This window comes from Cydia splendana, chromosome 22 (genome assembly GCF_910591565.1).
Source record: "Cydia splendana chromosome 22, ilCydSple1.2, whole genome shotgun sequence".
NCBI lineage: Eukaryota > Metazoa > Arthropoda > Insecta > Lepidoptera > Tortricidae > Cydia > Cydia splendana.
The window spans coordinates 4,637,786-4,652,783 of NC_085981.1; the positions used below are offsets into that span (position 1 = coordinate 4,637,786).

The 14,998-nt window shown below is 42.4% G+C and overlaps 1 protein-coding gene and 1 long non-coding RNA gene across 3 annotated transcripts in view; both read right to left on the reverse strand.

Moving 5' to 3' along the window:
- The window catches only part of LOC134801529 (uncharacterized), a 254,894-nt gene that overhangs the window by 152,426 nt on the left and 87,470 nt on the right, over window positions 1-14,998 (reverse strand). The window lies entirely within an intron of this gene.
- The window catches only part of LOC134801465 (uncharacterized), a 72,725-nt gene continuing 60,987 nt past the window's right edge, over window positions 3,261-14,998 (reverse strand). The window contains exons 7-10 of one of the 2 annotated variants that reach the window (XM_063774062.1): window positions 14,765-14,851; window positions 5,198-6,310; window positions 3,845-4,554; window positions 3,261-3,694 (exon numbers count right to left, since the gene is read on the reverse strand). In XM_063774062.1, the coding sequence (XP_063630132.1) occupies window positions 4,390-4,554; window positions 5,198-6,310; window positions 14,765-14,851 (1,365 nt within the window). In that variant the 3' untranslated portion in view covers window positions 3,261-3,694; window positions 3,845-4,389. The remainder of the gene's footprint in view (window positions 3,695-3,844; window positions 4,555-5,197; window positions 6,311-14,764; window positions 14,852-14,998) is intronic. The other variant, XM_063774064.1, reaches the window with a different exon arrangement.

A 14,998-nucleotide genomic window follows, 5' to 3' on the forward strand; every position in this document is an offset into this window, starting at 1 on the left:
ACTCTTCCTACCCCGTCGCCCCCCTACCGCGCAGGCGAGGACTCATTTAAGCGGTCGGCCTTAGATGTTTTCCGGGAGTTGTGAATTTTGTATGGTTGCGTTCGTCCGTTTCGTGTAGGATCATTAATGTTCTTAGTAGAATCAATGTACGCTTGGCCGACTGAAGCCTCATTGCCTGAGTTATGATGATGATGGGAAACCAAAGAAACTTAGGTATAGACGTTTTCATTCCTCCAATATGCCAATAGGCGTAAACAAAATAATTCCATATTTAGAGTATTAAGGCCTATTTATATGGTGCGAGAACTCGCATGCGAGTTTCATTACATTGCGGTATTTGATCGGTTGGCTGAATTGGATGTAACCAATAGTCCTCAATGTATCTAAAATCGTATACGAGTTTGCGCGCCGTCTAAATCAGTCCTTAAGATGACTCTTTATCCCTATTTTAACTGCCACTTTAGCGTATTCGTACGAGAAACAAAGTCATCATCACCAATATTTAGGTAATAAATACATATGTCATTTAAGTGGTAACATTTTTACGGAAAATCTCCTGTTAAGTTCTCTTACAAAATGGATCTTAGAACACATAATAAACAATTACGAGCCACGCAGAACGAGCCACTTCGCTAGGAAAATGCCGCGCGAAGGACCTCGGTCTGTGTAGTCGTGCCTCGTACCGTGGCCGCATTGCTTCGGGCGAGGCACGTGTCCACCGACCGAGCTGCTTTGCGCGGCAATTTCCTCGCAAGGCGGCTCTTCCTGTGTCTACCCACCTAATCGCCGTTAAAAGGACAATCGCTATTGTTGATTGATTTAATTTCAATAGTTAAATGAAATTTACGATTAATATGTATCTAAGTTTCTTTGGGAGCAGCGAGCGAGCATCGAACCGGCTCGAATAGCCGAATGGTCGAAATGTTATGGCTCGATAGTAATGTGATGTAATGTGATCTGGTCGAGACTGCCTTCTAGTTAGTAGCTACGAAAGGAATTGGTCTCATATACATTAACATAGGTTAAGATTGTCGTTAGAACAAGTTTTATGTCAAATTGGGTCTGTAGTGTATGAATGCGGTTAAGAATATGATAGAGATAACGTATAAGGGCGTCCGCTAGCTGGCGCAGGTGAGCGGGTTAACGAAAAATAGTACGAGCAACGCTAACTGACGCGGACGCGGGCGACGGATTTTACCTAAAATGGCACCCGCGTGCGTACGCCCGCTCCGTGCACCCGCGATATAGTTCTTTTTTTTAGCAGTAGAAAGAAGGTAAACAATCTTGACGTGTCTTTTTATTGAAAAATATTGAAAAGCGCTTTAAAAAATTACTTATGAAAGCAAAATAATGTAAAAGAACGTATATGACTTACAATTCTAACATATTTGCGGTGATTTATTTTTCAATGGTTATTTTTAATAAAAAGACATGTCAAGATCGCTTACCTTCTTTCTAATGCTAAAAAAACGAACTATAGCTAGCGGACGCCCTAAGCTTATCACTCGATAGAAAATATGGGAGGTTTATCCAATTGTTATAACGTCGGTAACGCGTAACTACCATTTGTATATGTGTACATGTTCAAGTGTGTCAAATGGGTGAGTAATTGGCGACATGACGATTAAACGCAACAAATTCTTAACCTGTTGAACGCCAAGAACACCTAAAGGCGTCGTAACTAGTCGTGTCCACAGTGCTATGGACTATAAGTGTTATTATCGCGTGCGCTGTCAAAGTAACCTTCACACTTTCAAGCAAGGTTTACATTAGCTCGATCGCGCCCGTGACCATGGCGTGTGAGTGACGTTTTTGCTTATGACGTAAAGCGTTCAAAAGAATAAACAAATTAAAAACGTTAGTTTCTACATTTTATTTGATTCTGTTTTGGAAGTAACCTTAACATTTTGAATCTAATACACATTGTTTACCGAAGAGTCTTAGTTTTATTATGAAGGTACAAGAATTATCTCTTTCAAATGGTTTGTAAAATGAAAATAAAATAAAACTAAACGCCAAAAAACTAGAGAATGCCTTTTTGACATAATGCTTGTTCTGAACATTGGAAACTTACCATGAAGCGTTTGTATTTGTATAATTGGAAATGTAAAATATTTATTTTAACTCGATTTATTATTTAATTTATTAATGGTCGATTATAGTAAAAAGAACAGTTTGATGTCAAAATATGAGCGCTATAATCCTCAAAACAATTGTTTCACCTGAAGATTTTTGAGGTCTATCATATGTTAACATTTGACTAGACATTTTACTGATAGTTGACCTATTGAACGCTATTCAACACTCGCAAAGGCCTATATTATTATCATGATTTCATGATATGGTTACGATATTTTACAGACTGTGTCAATATGTCTTTCGAATGTCGAATAGTCCCGTTGCGTATTTGATTGTTGTGATATTGTATGGCAAAGGAAGGCTCAGTCGGCGCAGAACCCGCTATGTGCGTCGCGACTGTTCGCAGTTCACAAGATTGTGGCATATTTTATAATAAATAACCATCTATGTAATTATCAAGCGTTTTATTGACAGTCCCCTGCGTATTGTAGTAGTATGGGCCTATGATACTTACAAAATAAACATACGTTGAACCAAAGAATCCAAAGATACATTGATTGAATAAGATGCGTAAAATCTAAGACAATTTCGTGATTCGAATTTGACAGGTAAACGAGATGGCGTGGCGCTGTACTGCGTCATACATTTTGCGGTAACTCAATCAAAAGTTGGCGTTTCACAATTCAGTGACCGCAAAACATGACGCAGTACAGCGTCATCTGTTTTGGATGTCACATTAAGGGGCACGTTTTTTTCTTAGACTTTACCTCTCTATTACATTCAATTCTCTTTGGTTAATCATAACTTTTGTATCTCTTAAACTCATCTCAGTTAACCTTTCTTATGTGTGTGGTGGGTCAAGTCGTGGGTTCAAACCTCGGTTGTGCTATATAGAGTAGAAAAGTCATCTCCAAAAACGCACAAAAAATCTGTCAGCATCCTTATCAAACAAAAGGATAAAAAAATGATTTATTTTAAACTTTTGACCACAATTTGTCAACACATAAACTTGACATTTATGGGCACGAATACTCACGATAATAAATAAAACACAATTTTTCAGATACAACTGTACAATAAATATTTTATTAATAATACAACAGATATGTTTTACCATAAGATTGCACCATCATTTAACTAATTTCAGCTCATAATTATCACCTTGCTCTTTAATTGCTGGAGCTATATTCAACAAAGTTTTATTTACAGCTAAGGTTCTTCTGTGATCAAATTGAACAATGATATTTATCCTGCAATTCAACACATTGTGTTACTATTGTGCTTTAGAAAGGTCAGGTGGAATAAGTGGATTAAAAATGTAGTTTATTTGCCCAGGGCAGGGAAAGGAGGTCCTCTCATCTTCTCCCCTCCCTCTTACCTCATCTTCATTCTTCAGGAATCAGAAGGGAACTCTTCGTCCTATTTCTGGCAGTGCAAAGCTGTTGGCGGAAGTTAATTTAAATCCCAAATGTTTCCTCTCTATTACTAACTTTGAGGTAAAATATACAATAAAACATCAAATTTCTTAAGATCTTAGTTTTTTTTGGTCCATGATATGTGTATCTTTAAAAGATTCAACTTTACCCTACAGTTGAAGCCTAGCTTAACACTTTGACTACCGAGAAACCGCCTGGTAGGCACTCATAATGTTTGCTCAGATGCCGGACAACCCGCCCAACGGGTTGTTTTGTACGCAGATATAGACGACCGGTTTCTGGGGTAGTGCGCCGTTTTTTGCCCGGTTGCGAAAGTGTTAAGTGTAAACACGACTACCTACTCTATATTGGTGGCGGAATAACAAAATTCCTATTGAACTTAATCATCAACAGTTCTGAGCTAAAAGAGATGAAATGTTTTTTTTTTTTATAAATGTACAGAGCTCCATCCATTCATACATAATTCTGAACCTTGCTTAAATTTATATCATACCCTATCTACAGATTGTACAAGTCCGAGAAAGTATTGATAATGCCTCCAGTTTATCACCCACAACCAGCATCAGCGTCAGCACCAGGGTATGGACCCGTCAGCGATGGGTGGAGCGGAGAGTTTCCCGGATTAGTAAGTGCGACCAGGGGGTTAAACTATTAGCTCCATATCATACACAGCAAGCACCCCAACACCCGCACCAGGGTATGGAGCCGTCAGCGATGGGTGGAGAGGACTTTCCTGGATTTGTAAGTGCGACCAGGGGTTTAAACTAGGGCTATAGCTCCTATCACACAGCCAGCACGCCAGCACCCGGCTATAGGCGGAGCGGAGAGTTTCCCGGATTAGTAAGTGTGACCAGGAGGTTAAACTAGGTCCATATCATACACAGCCTGCACCCCAACACCCACACCAGGGTATAGAGCCGTCGGCTATAGGCGGGGCGGAGAGTTTCCTGGATTTGTGGGTGCACGCTGAAGCCAGGGAGTTAACGGATGAGCACACGCTGTTCGTTCGCTCGTGCTCTGAGTGGGATGTCGTCATCTCCTGGAAATAGAAACAGTTTATCAGTTGGTTCATGTATTGGAAACTGCACAACTTTTGGTGTCAAGCGTTGTGTTTCGCTGGTTTGGGAAGAATGGGAAGTACAATTGCAGGCGCAGTATGGACGTGATTATCGGCGTGATCAAAGGTAAAGAAAGTGACAAACGCTATCACGTGTGCGATCGTCATATGTATCCGTTCAGGACCCAGGACCAGTAGGTACGTAATCGATTTTTTAAAGTAACTACCATGACCTCATTGGCGATAGCGAGACGAGCTTGACGCCTTGACAAGGACTGGTAGGAATCTTCCCAAGATCGCGATACACGACAGAAGAGTGTCTTTTGTCTAGGAGTCGGACACTAGTTTTACAACAGTGTAAAAAGTAACAGTGGTACGACAGCCTTTGACGTGTACCGAACTACTAACAATGCGATGACAGCGATGTATACAGCTCGGGTGCGCGCGACCCTGACCCTTAGTGGTTTTACTTTACTTAAGCTTGTAAACAAATGAACTGTCCGAAAACGATCAGAATTGATACCATATTCACTCCGTTCTACTCTTTTACTAACCGGCCTAAGTTCAGTATTTCATTCCAGTGCAATATTAACATACAAATAAAAAAAAATTCTGAAGTATGCACCTGATAGCTATCCCGCTTGTACCGCGGGCCCGAGCTTGACGACGACAACGTATTCCTCGGCCGATGCCGCGTGCAGAGCTTAGGCTTCTCCTGTTCCTTGTCTATCAACCTCTCATTATCACTCTCTGTCACCGGCACCTTCGCAACTCCATTTTTCACTTCTTTCTTTATATCCTTTTTCTCTTTTCTTTTTCTCTCCCTCTTTTTGAACGTCAGCGAGAATCTTTTCCGCTTCTTCGCTTTGGGAGAGTCTGGTCTTTGCGGGACTATGGACTTTTCTCTTTCAGATCTACTAGTATCGTCATCTGGATGAGGTACTTGAGATTCTGAGTCGGTTTTGAACGTTAGCTCTGTTCGCGTGGAAGAATCTGGCTCACCAGATTTGTAAGCTACTTCTTTCTCTAAGTTTGCTAGTTCCATCCTTCTTAGTCTTTTTGGTAATTTGTTGACAGTTGCGTAAATAGGTTCTTCGTGATCTCCAACTGGAGCTGATCGAGATCTGAAGAAGAAATCGAACTTTTTCGGCTTCACTGGTATCCTTCTTTCGACGAATACAACTGTGCTAGCCACTTCTGTCGTTGTTGTTGTATGCTCGTCTCCAGATTTAGGACTAGGAGCTGCAGTGACTGGAGTGTTTCTCGGATAATCATACGTTAGCTCTATATTCTTTTCAGTCACATAAGACTTCTGTGTCTCGTCTTGCGACGTCGTTGGTGCCGGTTCTCGTTTCTGACAGCAGCATTTCTGCATAACTTTTCTTTCGCACATGAAGACGGAATTCTGCTGAATGAATGTTGTTTGTATCGTGGGCGTGTTTTGGACATCTCCTAGTAAGTCTTCTACGTTTCCTCCGGTGTGGAATCGGGGTGGTTGGTAAGGGGCGAGGACGAAGCCTGGAGGGGGCGGTGTGGTGACGTGGTAGGGGGGTGATGTGACGCTTTGGAAGTACTGTGGTTCTTGGTTGTCGTGGATGAGGACGTCGACGGGTCGCTCGGGTAGGGGTTGCGTGTTGGGCATCATGGGCGTCATCTGCGTGCTGGTTGGCTGCTTGGTTATGGGAATGTCTTCGGGTTGCTGGCAATCGTCGCATGTGCACGGGGACTCAACGCCGCTCTGAAAAATAGCGTTTATGTATGAGAAGATGAAATGCAATTGTGAGCATACGGGTATATATGGTATGGTGGTTTTTTCTTTACTCTAGTTTAAAGACCTCTTGATTTCGCTCGTTTCAAAGGTAAAATTAGTGATATAATTCTCAAATAGTCTCGTTTCCATTGTTATAAAGTGACAATTAGATGTAATTATAATAATATACTCCTCCTGGTACTCTCTTCCGACCACGTGACTGACACAAGCCTACGTCATCATGCGACAGCGCTATATAATAGTATGCAATAGCGCTATACAAGGTGGCAATGTTATTGTGACGTAGGCTTGTGTCACTCTGGGAAGAGAAGACCATGTTTTATTCGACTATGATCAGTACTAATCACAGACATAGACATACCTAATTTCAAAGAATGGAGCTGGATGTGTGAATGGACTGGTTCGGTAGCGTTCGATTCGCCGGCACTCAGTAACCGTAGTGAGTGCCGGCGAGTCGAAGGGACCACACACAGCCTGGCAAATTATTTTTCCATTAGTTCATTTTGAATCTTATTGCAATTCCCATAGAAGTTGTAATTCAATAACCGGTTAAAGTGGCTGGACGTATTTTTATGTAGGTGGTAGCACGAGCGGGTTTACTTACCAATAGACAAAGGATCGTTCGGGGCGAGCTACAAATCGAAAGACTATACTAACTGCATAATAGGTACTGCTCCATTCTCTGAAATTACCTAAGTACGAGTATGTTTATGGGTGTGAGTACATCTAATTGCCACAAGTCTTTTTATACCGATTTACGTTTTATATCAATTCACAGCAATTAACTTTCTATAAGTATCACAACATTTTCTGAAAGTTTCAGTTGATCTTCTTACCGTGTTTTCGTCTCTACAGTTTGTCACGGGCTAGTAACGAGTTTATGACAGGACGGACGGATATTATTTACGGCCCGCCTGAACTTTATGACGGCTCGTCACGTCGCCGGCCTGAATGCTAAACCGATGATCTAGACGTCGGTACGTGTTTTGCAGACTTATTTCGGGGGAAATAGGCTAGGCCAGAGACACAGGGGGATTTGGGACCTCACCAAACGTCTTCATATACAGTGTACCTATATTATATTTGTTGACGAACTTCTACGACATAATTTAATAAAATATAAACTCTTAACTCTTATGAAAACACTAACAAATGATTAAATTTTTTATTTTATTTTCTTTTAAATAAATTAAGCTTTTCCGTAATAGATCAATCGAATAAGATTCTTATATAACAATTTTAAACAATACAGGAGGCAAACGAGGAGACGAATCTCCTGAAGGTAAGCAATTACGGTCGCCCATGGACACCTGCGACATCTCTAGGTGTTGCAAGTGCGCTGCCGGCCTTTAAGATGGCAGTATGAACTATATTTATCTACTAGAATAGAAACAGGTATGTAGTACTACAAAAATAAAATAACTTCAGTTTAATACCTTCATCTAAATAGTTTTTATACCGTAATGAAATTTCAGCACATGTATTTGCACAGTCATAGGTGATTCATTTTCACTATACCACTTGAATCCTACACGCAAAAATATTTCCGTTCTGTCTGTGCTGCACAATTCTAGACCTTAAAATCGACAAAAATTACTTTAATCCTATGTGCTTTAGAAAATATTCTCTTGACAGCATCGTGACAGCTAGACACTTTAACACACTAACTGACAGGTCGTTACACCAAAAATACATACCCTCAAGATAATAACATGAACACTGAACATATGCCAATTCAACTCATCACTTCACATTGACAGCTCATCATCCTAAGGACGATTTGAAAACCCATGGTTCCAAAATTTCGCACGATTTAGTAAACACATTAAAATCACTGTCACACAGGAACCGACGCGCGCGCGGCCGAGACTCGACTAAATTTATTTATAATCTTACATTAGGTGTTATATTTTGTTGCGCCCTTGACTCACATAGCTAGGACTTTCTTTTCCCATGCAATAAGGATGAGTTTGGATCGTTATGGGTTGCCTAATGGACTCTATTTTGAGGTTGTCGGAAGCTTGTAGATGCGTCAAGAGTTAGGTGTAGGGAAAATAGGCAGAGAGGTCACTCGGGTTAAAAAAACGCGAAAACGAAACCAAAAACCACTCGCACACAAAATAACTATTCATTAGTGATGTACCGACTATTGATTTGGCCGACTAGCCGACTAGCCGACTAGTCGGCGCTCAAATGGCCGATTAGTCGGCCGACTAGTCGGCTAGTCGGCCAGATCATTAGTTTCATATAAGTTCAGGTGCAAAACTATATTTTTGCTCCTTTGGTTGCGCTATTCATCATATTAGCTTGGCTAAAAGGTGTTCTCTACAGGTTCAAACAACAACAATCTACAGGAACAATCCTCGTTTTTGTTGTGATAGGTAATTTCTGTCTTTAGATCTTTTATTTTGCGATCCTGAACAGACCGTCAGTACAGCTTGTAGGAGGTATTTCCAAGGCTCTATTTCCTGTACGTAATCGTCAGTTAAGAACCTATCCCCTGTGGCCAGCGTCTTTACGAGCAACGTGCCCTGTCTAAGTCTCTAAATTTGGCAATAACATTAATAGTTCCTCGTGGCTCCACCATTAAAAAAAAAACCAAAAACAGAATAATGATAATAAAAAATGTTACATTCGTTGTAGAGGTACCACGTCAAGTATGATTAGTTTTACTTATGAATAGGTTAAGCAAACAATAATCTATACAAACACACATTTAATTAATAAGCGAGAATTACATTAATGTCAATTTCACTTAAGAACTAAGAAATAAACTATCAGTAAACTCTAAAACTATAAATTACAACTAAACCCAAACTAACCTATAAAAACTAATCAAATAACCCACCCCGCATCGCCCCCGGCGCAAAGGTGCCCATCACACTTGCTGCGTTACCGCGTTGAACCGCGATGGACAACCTCTGCGCTAGGAACGATCCGGAGCGGGGGTCGAGACCCCTCTGCTGCAGGCGACGCCCCAGCTCCCCGAGAAAAGTTTTCGCCTCCGCGCACCAACACCCAGAAGTCTCCACAGCCAAGGGGACGAACAAGTAGTTCGTTAGCCCCGAGTACTTGTCCCTTTTTAGGGACGCCGCCTGCTCAGCGGCTGCACCTGCCGACCGCACAGTGCGGCCAAGGTGCGTGGCGGCAAATGTGCTGACGCAGGTGGCGTCCCACAAAAGGCACTTTCCTTTCTCCCACGGTACCAGAGTCAAACCGTCCGGCCTTTTGCCATCTGACCGACTAAGGCCCGGCGGCTCCAGCACACACGGGACGTTGGCTGACACCAGCGCCCTTCGAACAATGTCGTTCAACGCGTGGTGGCGTGGAAACCTCCCCGCGCATCGGCAACAGCTCAAAGCGTGGTGCCCGTTGCTCTCCACCATGGACCCGCAGATGCATAGATGTGGTTGACAAACATCGCAGCCCAGACGAAGAGCAACGGCCACCCGCAACGAGTCATTGTCGAGCAGGGTGCCTAAGTTCGGGGAGGGAAGGGCGTGCAACCAAGCCCCAGATTCTGGCGCCAAAGCCGCGTTCAGTCTGGCTCTATCCGCACCAGAAGCTTTGCCTAAAAGACAGTCAAACAGACGCTTAATCCCGACCTCGTCCCACAAGCGCTGACGGAACGGCTGTTCAGGCACTGACGCACCCGGGTTGAGAGCCTCCCAGGCCGACAACGCATCGGAAGCGAAAGGTATTTCTGCCTTGCCACCATCTAACGATAAAATCTTAGTGACAAGGTCCACGGCCCCCGCCGCCGACGCCAGGAAAGCCGGAAGGCACACATCCCGCACGCGCCGTATGCCAATACCGCCACTCCGTATAGGCAACGAAGCCAAGTCCCACTGGTTTGAATTCAGAGAGACATTCAGCACACCCTCAGCACATTCCTTCACCACCAGGTCGAACGAGTCCATGTGGCCGGGGTGCAGCCAGGCAGGTACAGTACGCAGAAAGTACATCACCTTGGGAACGGCAAAACAGGACCTTAACAAAGTAAGTGCCACATGAGCCGAGAGCTTTTTCAGCCTCTCGCCAGCGGACCTAAGAAGCTGCTCTCTCACCTTGAAGGCTTCAGGTATAGCTGCGGGGAACATCGGGGAACCCAAAAGGTTAAAATTCTGGGTAGATAACTCCTTGAGGCCAGGGAGTAGGGCACAAAACAAAGAGAAGGAAGGTTGTGAGTTGGCACTGCAAGGAAAAAACTCACATTTACTAGAGTTCACTTCGAGCCCCAGCTCCCGAAAAAGTGGAAGGAGCGCAAGCAGGTCCTGTTCGACCTCCTCCGGCCTACCCCCCAGAGTGCCGTCGTCGAGGTACCACACGTTCAAAGGGGATCGAGATCTAGATATGACTTTTTGAATAGCCAGGCTGAAGATAAGGGGTCCAAGCGGGTCCCCCTGCTGAGCACCGACCTGGGATGGAATAAGGGACCCGTTAAAGAAGAGTTTGGAAGGAGACGAATAGGACTGGTACAAGAAAGGGTAAAGAGCTGGGGCTTTCTCCCGAACCTCTGCAAGAAGAGTGTCGCGTTCCAGAGAGTTGAAAGCATTCTTAATGTCAAGCTTAATTATGATGCAATCCGCGTTATTTGGGTCGAGCGCGAAGGCTCGAACGGCGTGAATGGCAGCCTCACAACCCAGTTTGGTACCAAATCCCAGTTGGCACGGTTGCAAATAGGAAGCCATTTCGTCTCTCACAGCATTACAACCAAGCTTGGCAGTCAAACGGCGGAACACGCTGCCGACAGCGATTGGCCTTAAACCGCCATCCTTTTTCGACAGCGCGCATAGGGACGCACCGTATACATATGGACAGACCAAGGGGTTTAATTGACCACTAAGGAGGAAGTTACATAGCCTGGTCAAGCACTCCACCAACCGAAGCCCATTATCGCCAGCAGAACCAGAAGTAAGCTCCTTTAGATGTGATGGGCGAATACCATCTAAGCCCGCTGCCGAAGCACTGTTAAAGGAGCCTAGAGCCTGTGCAACCTCCTCCGGCCTGACTGTGAGAGGTGGGCAGGAGCTGTCTGGTTCAGGTGGGAACAACAACGGCCGGGATGGGGCAGGGTGCTTTAACTGCAAGTTGGCAAGGGTTTCAGGGCTCGACGGTGCCACAGAATCGTCCGACATCAAAACCCTGACTGCACCCCTAAGATCGCCCTCGAAGACTTTCGACTCGATAGTTCTCAGGACCGAGTGCGGCCTCAGAGCCACCGACTCGGCCTCGACGCCCAAAGTATCGATGAGCCCCACCGATGCGATGTTACGCTTCACTTTTGTGGTCAAGTTACCCGGACCGGCTGCTTCTGGCGCTTTCAATGCGGAATAGGCAAAGGACAGTAACTCGAACCACTCAGACACACCATTGGTATCGATGCATCTATCGATCACATCGCACAACTTGCCCGCAGCAAGGTTCCGAGCTCCTCTAGGGATGTGACGCAATACCCGCACCGACTTCCTAAAAGTGGCCAGGTCTTCAAAACACGAGGTACTACCACTGTCGTCCGAGAGCACGCGCCGCTGCTGCTGCACCGCAACTGAGGGGGAGGGGGAGGGAGAGAGCGTCGTTCGGGGCACATCTTTGTGTATGTGCCCAATATGCACTTTCAGGCCATGTTCAGTAAATGTGCGCGGAGAATTAGGGCAATGGGGACACCGCACACGGGTGGGAGCCTGCATCTTAACGACTACAAAGTTAAATAATACAAAAATAACCTTAAATCCAAATACAGTAATTTAAACAATAATAAAAATCCCAATCAAAGGCAAACAAAACGACTACACACATAAAATAACTTAAAATAAGTCTTGTGTAAAATTATAAAATTTATTCACATTCATTTAAGTCCACAGAAATAAATCTAATTTGCAAACACGAAGTAAGTATTTAACGTGATTACAAGGAATGTATTTAAATAATTCTTCTATATTTCTGCTCAACAAAGTAATACGTACAAATGTTATAGAAAAAACAATCACAGTAGAAAATTATAATGATAATGTCAAACTAGTTGAAAACAACGACAATAAATTATCCAAATAATTTTCCATAAAAATTCAAAGTCGAAACTGCTTCAAATAAGTTATTTAAAAAAAGGGGACCAATAAATTAAAATTTCAATGTTCAATTACACAAGTAAACATAAAAGCCGTATGTCAAGTTGAATTCTTAAAGTAAAAATAAATAAAACTACAATAACATAAATGTCACAAGATTATTACAAAAAAAAAAACATACTACTGAGAACCTACTATATACGTACGCGAAGTATCTAACTTAATTAAAAAGAAGAAAAGGAAAAATAAAGTTCTATATTTTATCCGAGATTAGAACCCGGCACACTAGGATGCATGCCGCCCTTATAGTCTTCCCAATATGCCACGACGCCAGCACAACACGCTGCGAGGACGTCGAATTATGTAAACAGTACGCCACAATACCGATGCCGTAACTGTACGAGTAGTAAGGTAGGAACACACAAAGCGTCAAGCCACCCTCCAATTGAAAATAATAACGACGATTTAACTACACTCCAATAATAACACTGATAATAGTCCGCTTAATCACTGTTGCTCGTCACCCGTATCGCTGATCGCTGCCGCTCCGCGCTGTGCAATGCATTTTCGGCCCACAGAACAGTTGTTGATTAGTGCCTTATATTGACATACAACTTGTGAAGTGAATGTGTATATGAAAGGCGAAATGCCGTCACGCAAATACACTGATACGACAAAGCGCTTGAGAATTGCAGGGTTCCAGCATTCCCACAGGTTCGTACCACTCCACACATTAAACCATCACTTTATATGCACACAGTTTTTCGGTATGGTGTAATAAAACAGCAGAAGTTTACGGAGAAGGTACTCGCGACGGCCATTTTTTCGGCCGACCTCCGACCGATAAAAAATTAACTATAGAAGTTGCACATGAAATTACACGAGAATCAGTTGAGATCGACCTGTAGAGGAAAAAACCAGCCCCCCAACATACGATAACGATCAAACGGTAAATTATATGAACAAAAGTTTTCGTATGCAACCTGAATATATATTTTAGTAAAATAAACATAAAACGTATGGTAAATATTGACTGTTGATTTCTATTTTTTCTGTTTTTCTTTCACTAATAAAGTGCCGACTAATCGGCCATTTTTGCCGACTAGTCGCCGACTAATCGCCGACTACAAATGTGGCCGGATAGTCGGCTTTCCCGACTAGTCGGCGACTAGTCGGTACATCCCTACTATTCATACGATAAAGAAGGACTTGGATCTAAATATAGGTAAACCAGAACTTTGGGAGTATTGTCAAGAGGGCGCTCGTTTTGAATTTTATATAGCAACAATTTGTATAGTGGGGACAATGGAAATTGGCAGATGATTTTTGTTTTATTCCGACAACTTTAATAAGTGCGAAGTTTGATGTTTGGATATTTCTTCGGTTTTTACGCTATAAAATTCGTGAATTTTACGACGTATGACACATAAATCAAAATCATCCAAATCTATTTTCTTTTTTTGTTTTCTTTTTTTTAGGTTTGGTCGTTTAATTCCGCCCTCACGCCCTTCGCTAGCAATGTGTGATACCGATGCATGCGATACACCTAATACACAAATCAAATTATTACAAGACATCAACCAAATCGTGACGACCTGACTATAGTGACATTTGTCCATAAGTTTGAAACTTACCCGTCAATTCAGGTGGTAATTTCGTTATGTTTTCTAATGGAAGAAATTTCTCTCCCGCACGTTTTTTTTCCAATAAATAACTATATACACTATTTACAACTTTTTCTCTGTAAAATCTAAAACTTTCGGCATGATTATTGCAGTCTAATAATAATTCACACGAAACTAGACAAAGCAATGTTTACATTGTCAATATTGACAACTATCATAGAGGGTAGATGTTGTCTATTATTAAAGTTGTTGCCATTGCTAGAAATTAGTACCAACAAATTTCCGTAACATGGCGCACCCTCAATAGATCCTGGTTCACCTATACATCCAATCCATTTTAAAAGAAAATTTTTGTTTCTCAATATTTCTAAATTCATACCTAAGGCTTCTGGATATTCGTGTACATCACCACCAACACCATATGAGATAGTACGGAAGGCCCAAAAAGGCATAGTTGTTTCTCTGAGTTGGAAGGACAGATGACAGTAGCTTCCTTAAAAATGTAATGCCTACGCCAATTTTTGGGATTAGTTGTCAAGCGGACCCCAGGCTCCAAGCCGTGGCAAAAAGCCGGGACAACAAGAGGAAGATGATGATCATATATAGAGATATCTGACAATCGTTTTATTTTTAAATTTCAGCGTTCCTGAACTATCACACAATAATGAACTAACTAATTAATCTAGCACTCTGCAAACGCAAACACAAGGGTCACAAATCATACGTACGAAGGTCTGCGTTGAGGCTTTATTAGAACTGCGACGCGTTTGCTTAGGCGTGGGTGGAATCCGTGGTTTTCCGTGTCCTTGCTTTTTCTGATGTTTAAGAATATAAATATATAATTTAAATAATAGCGACACGTCCAATTTTTGTTATTACTTTTGGAAAATCGTAAGAATGCTTCGAATTCCGGAAAATAACTAAGTGAACACCTAATCCAATATAATATTATAATAATTTAT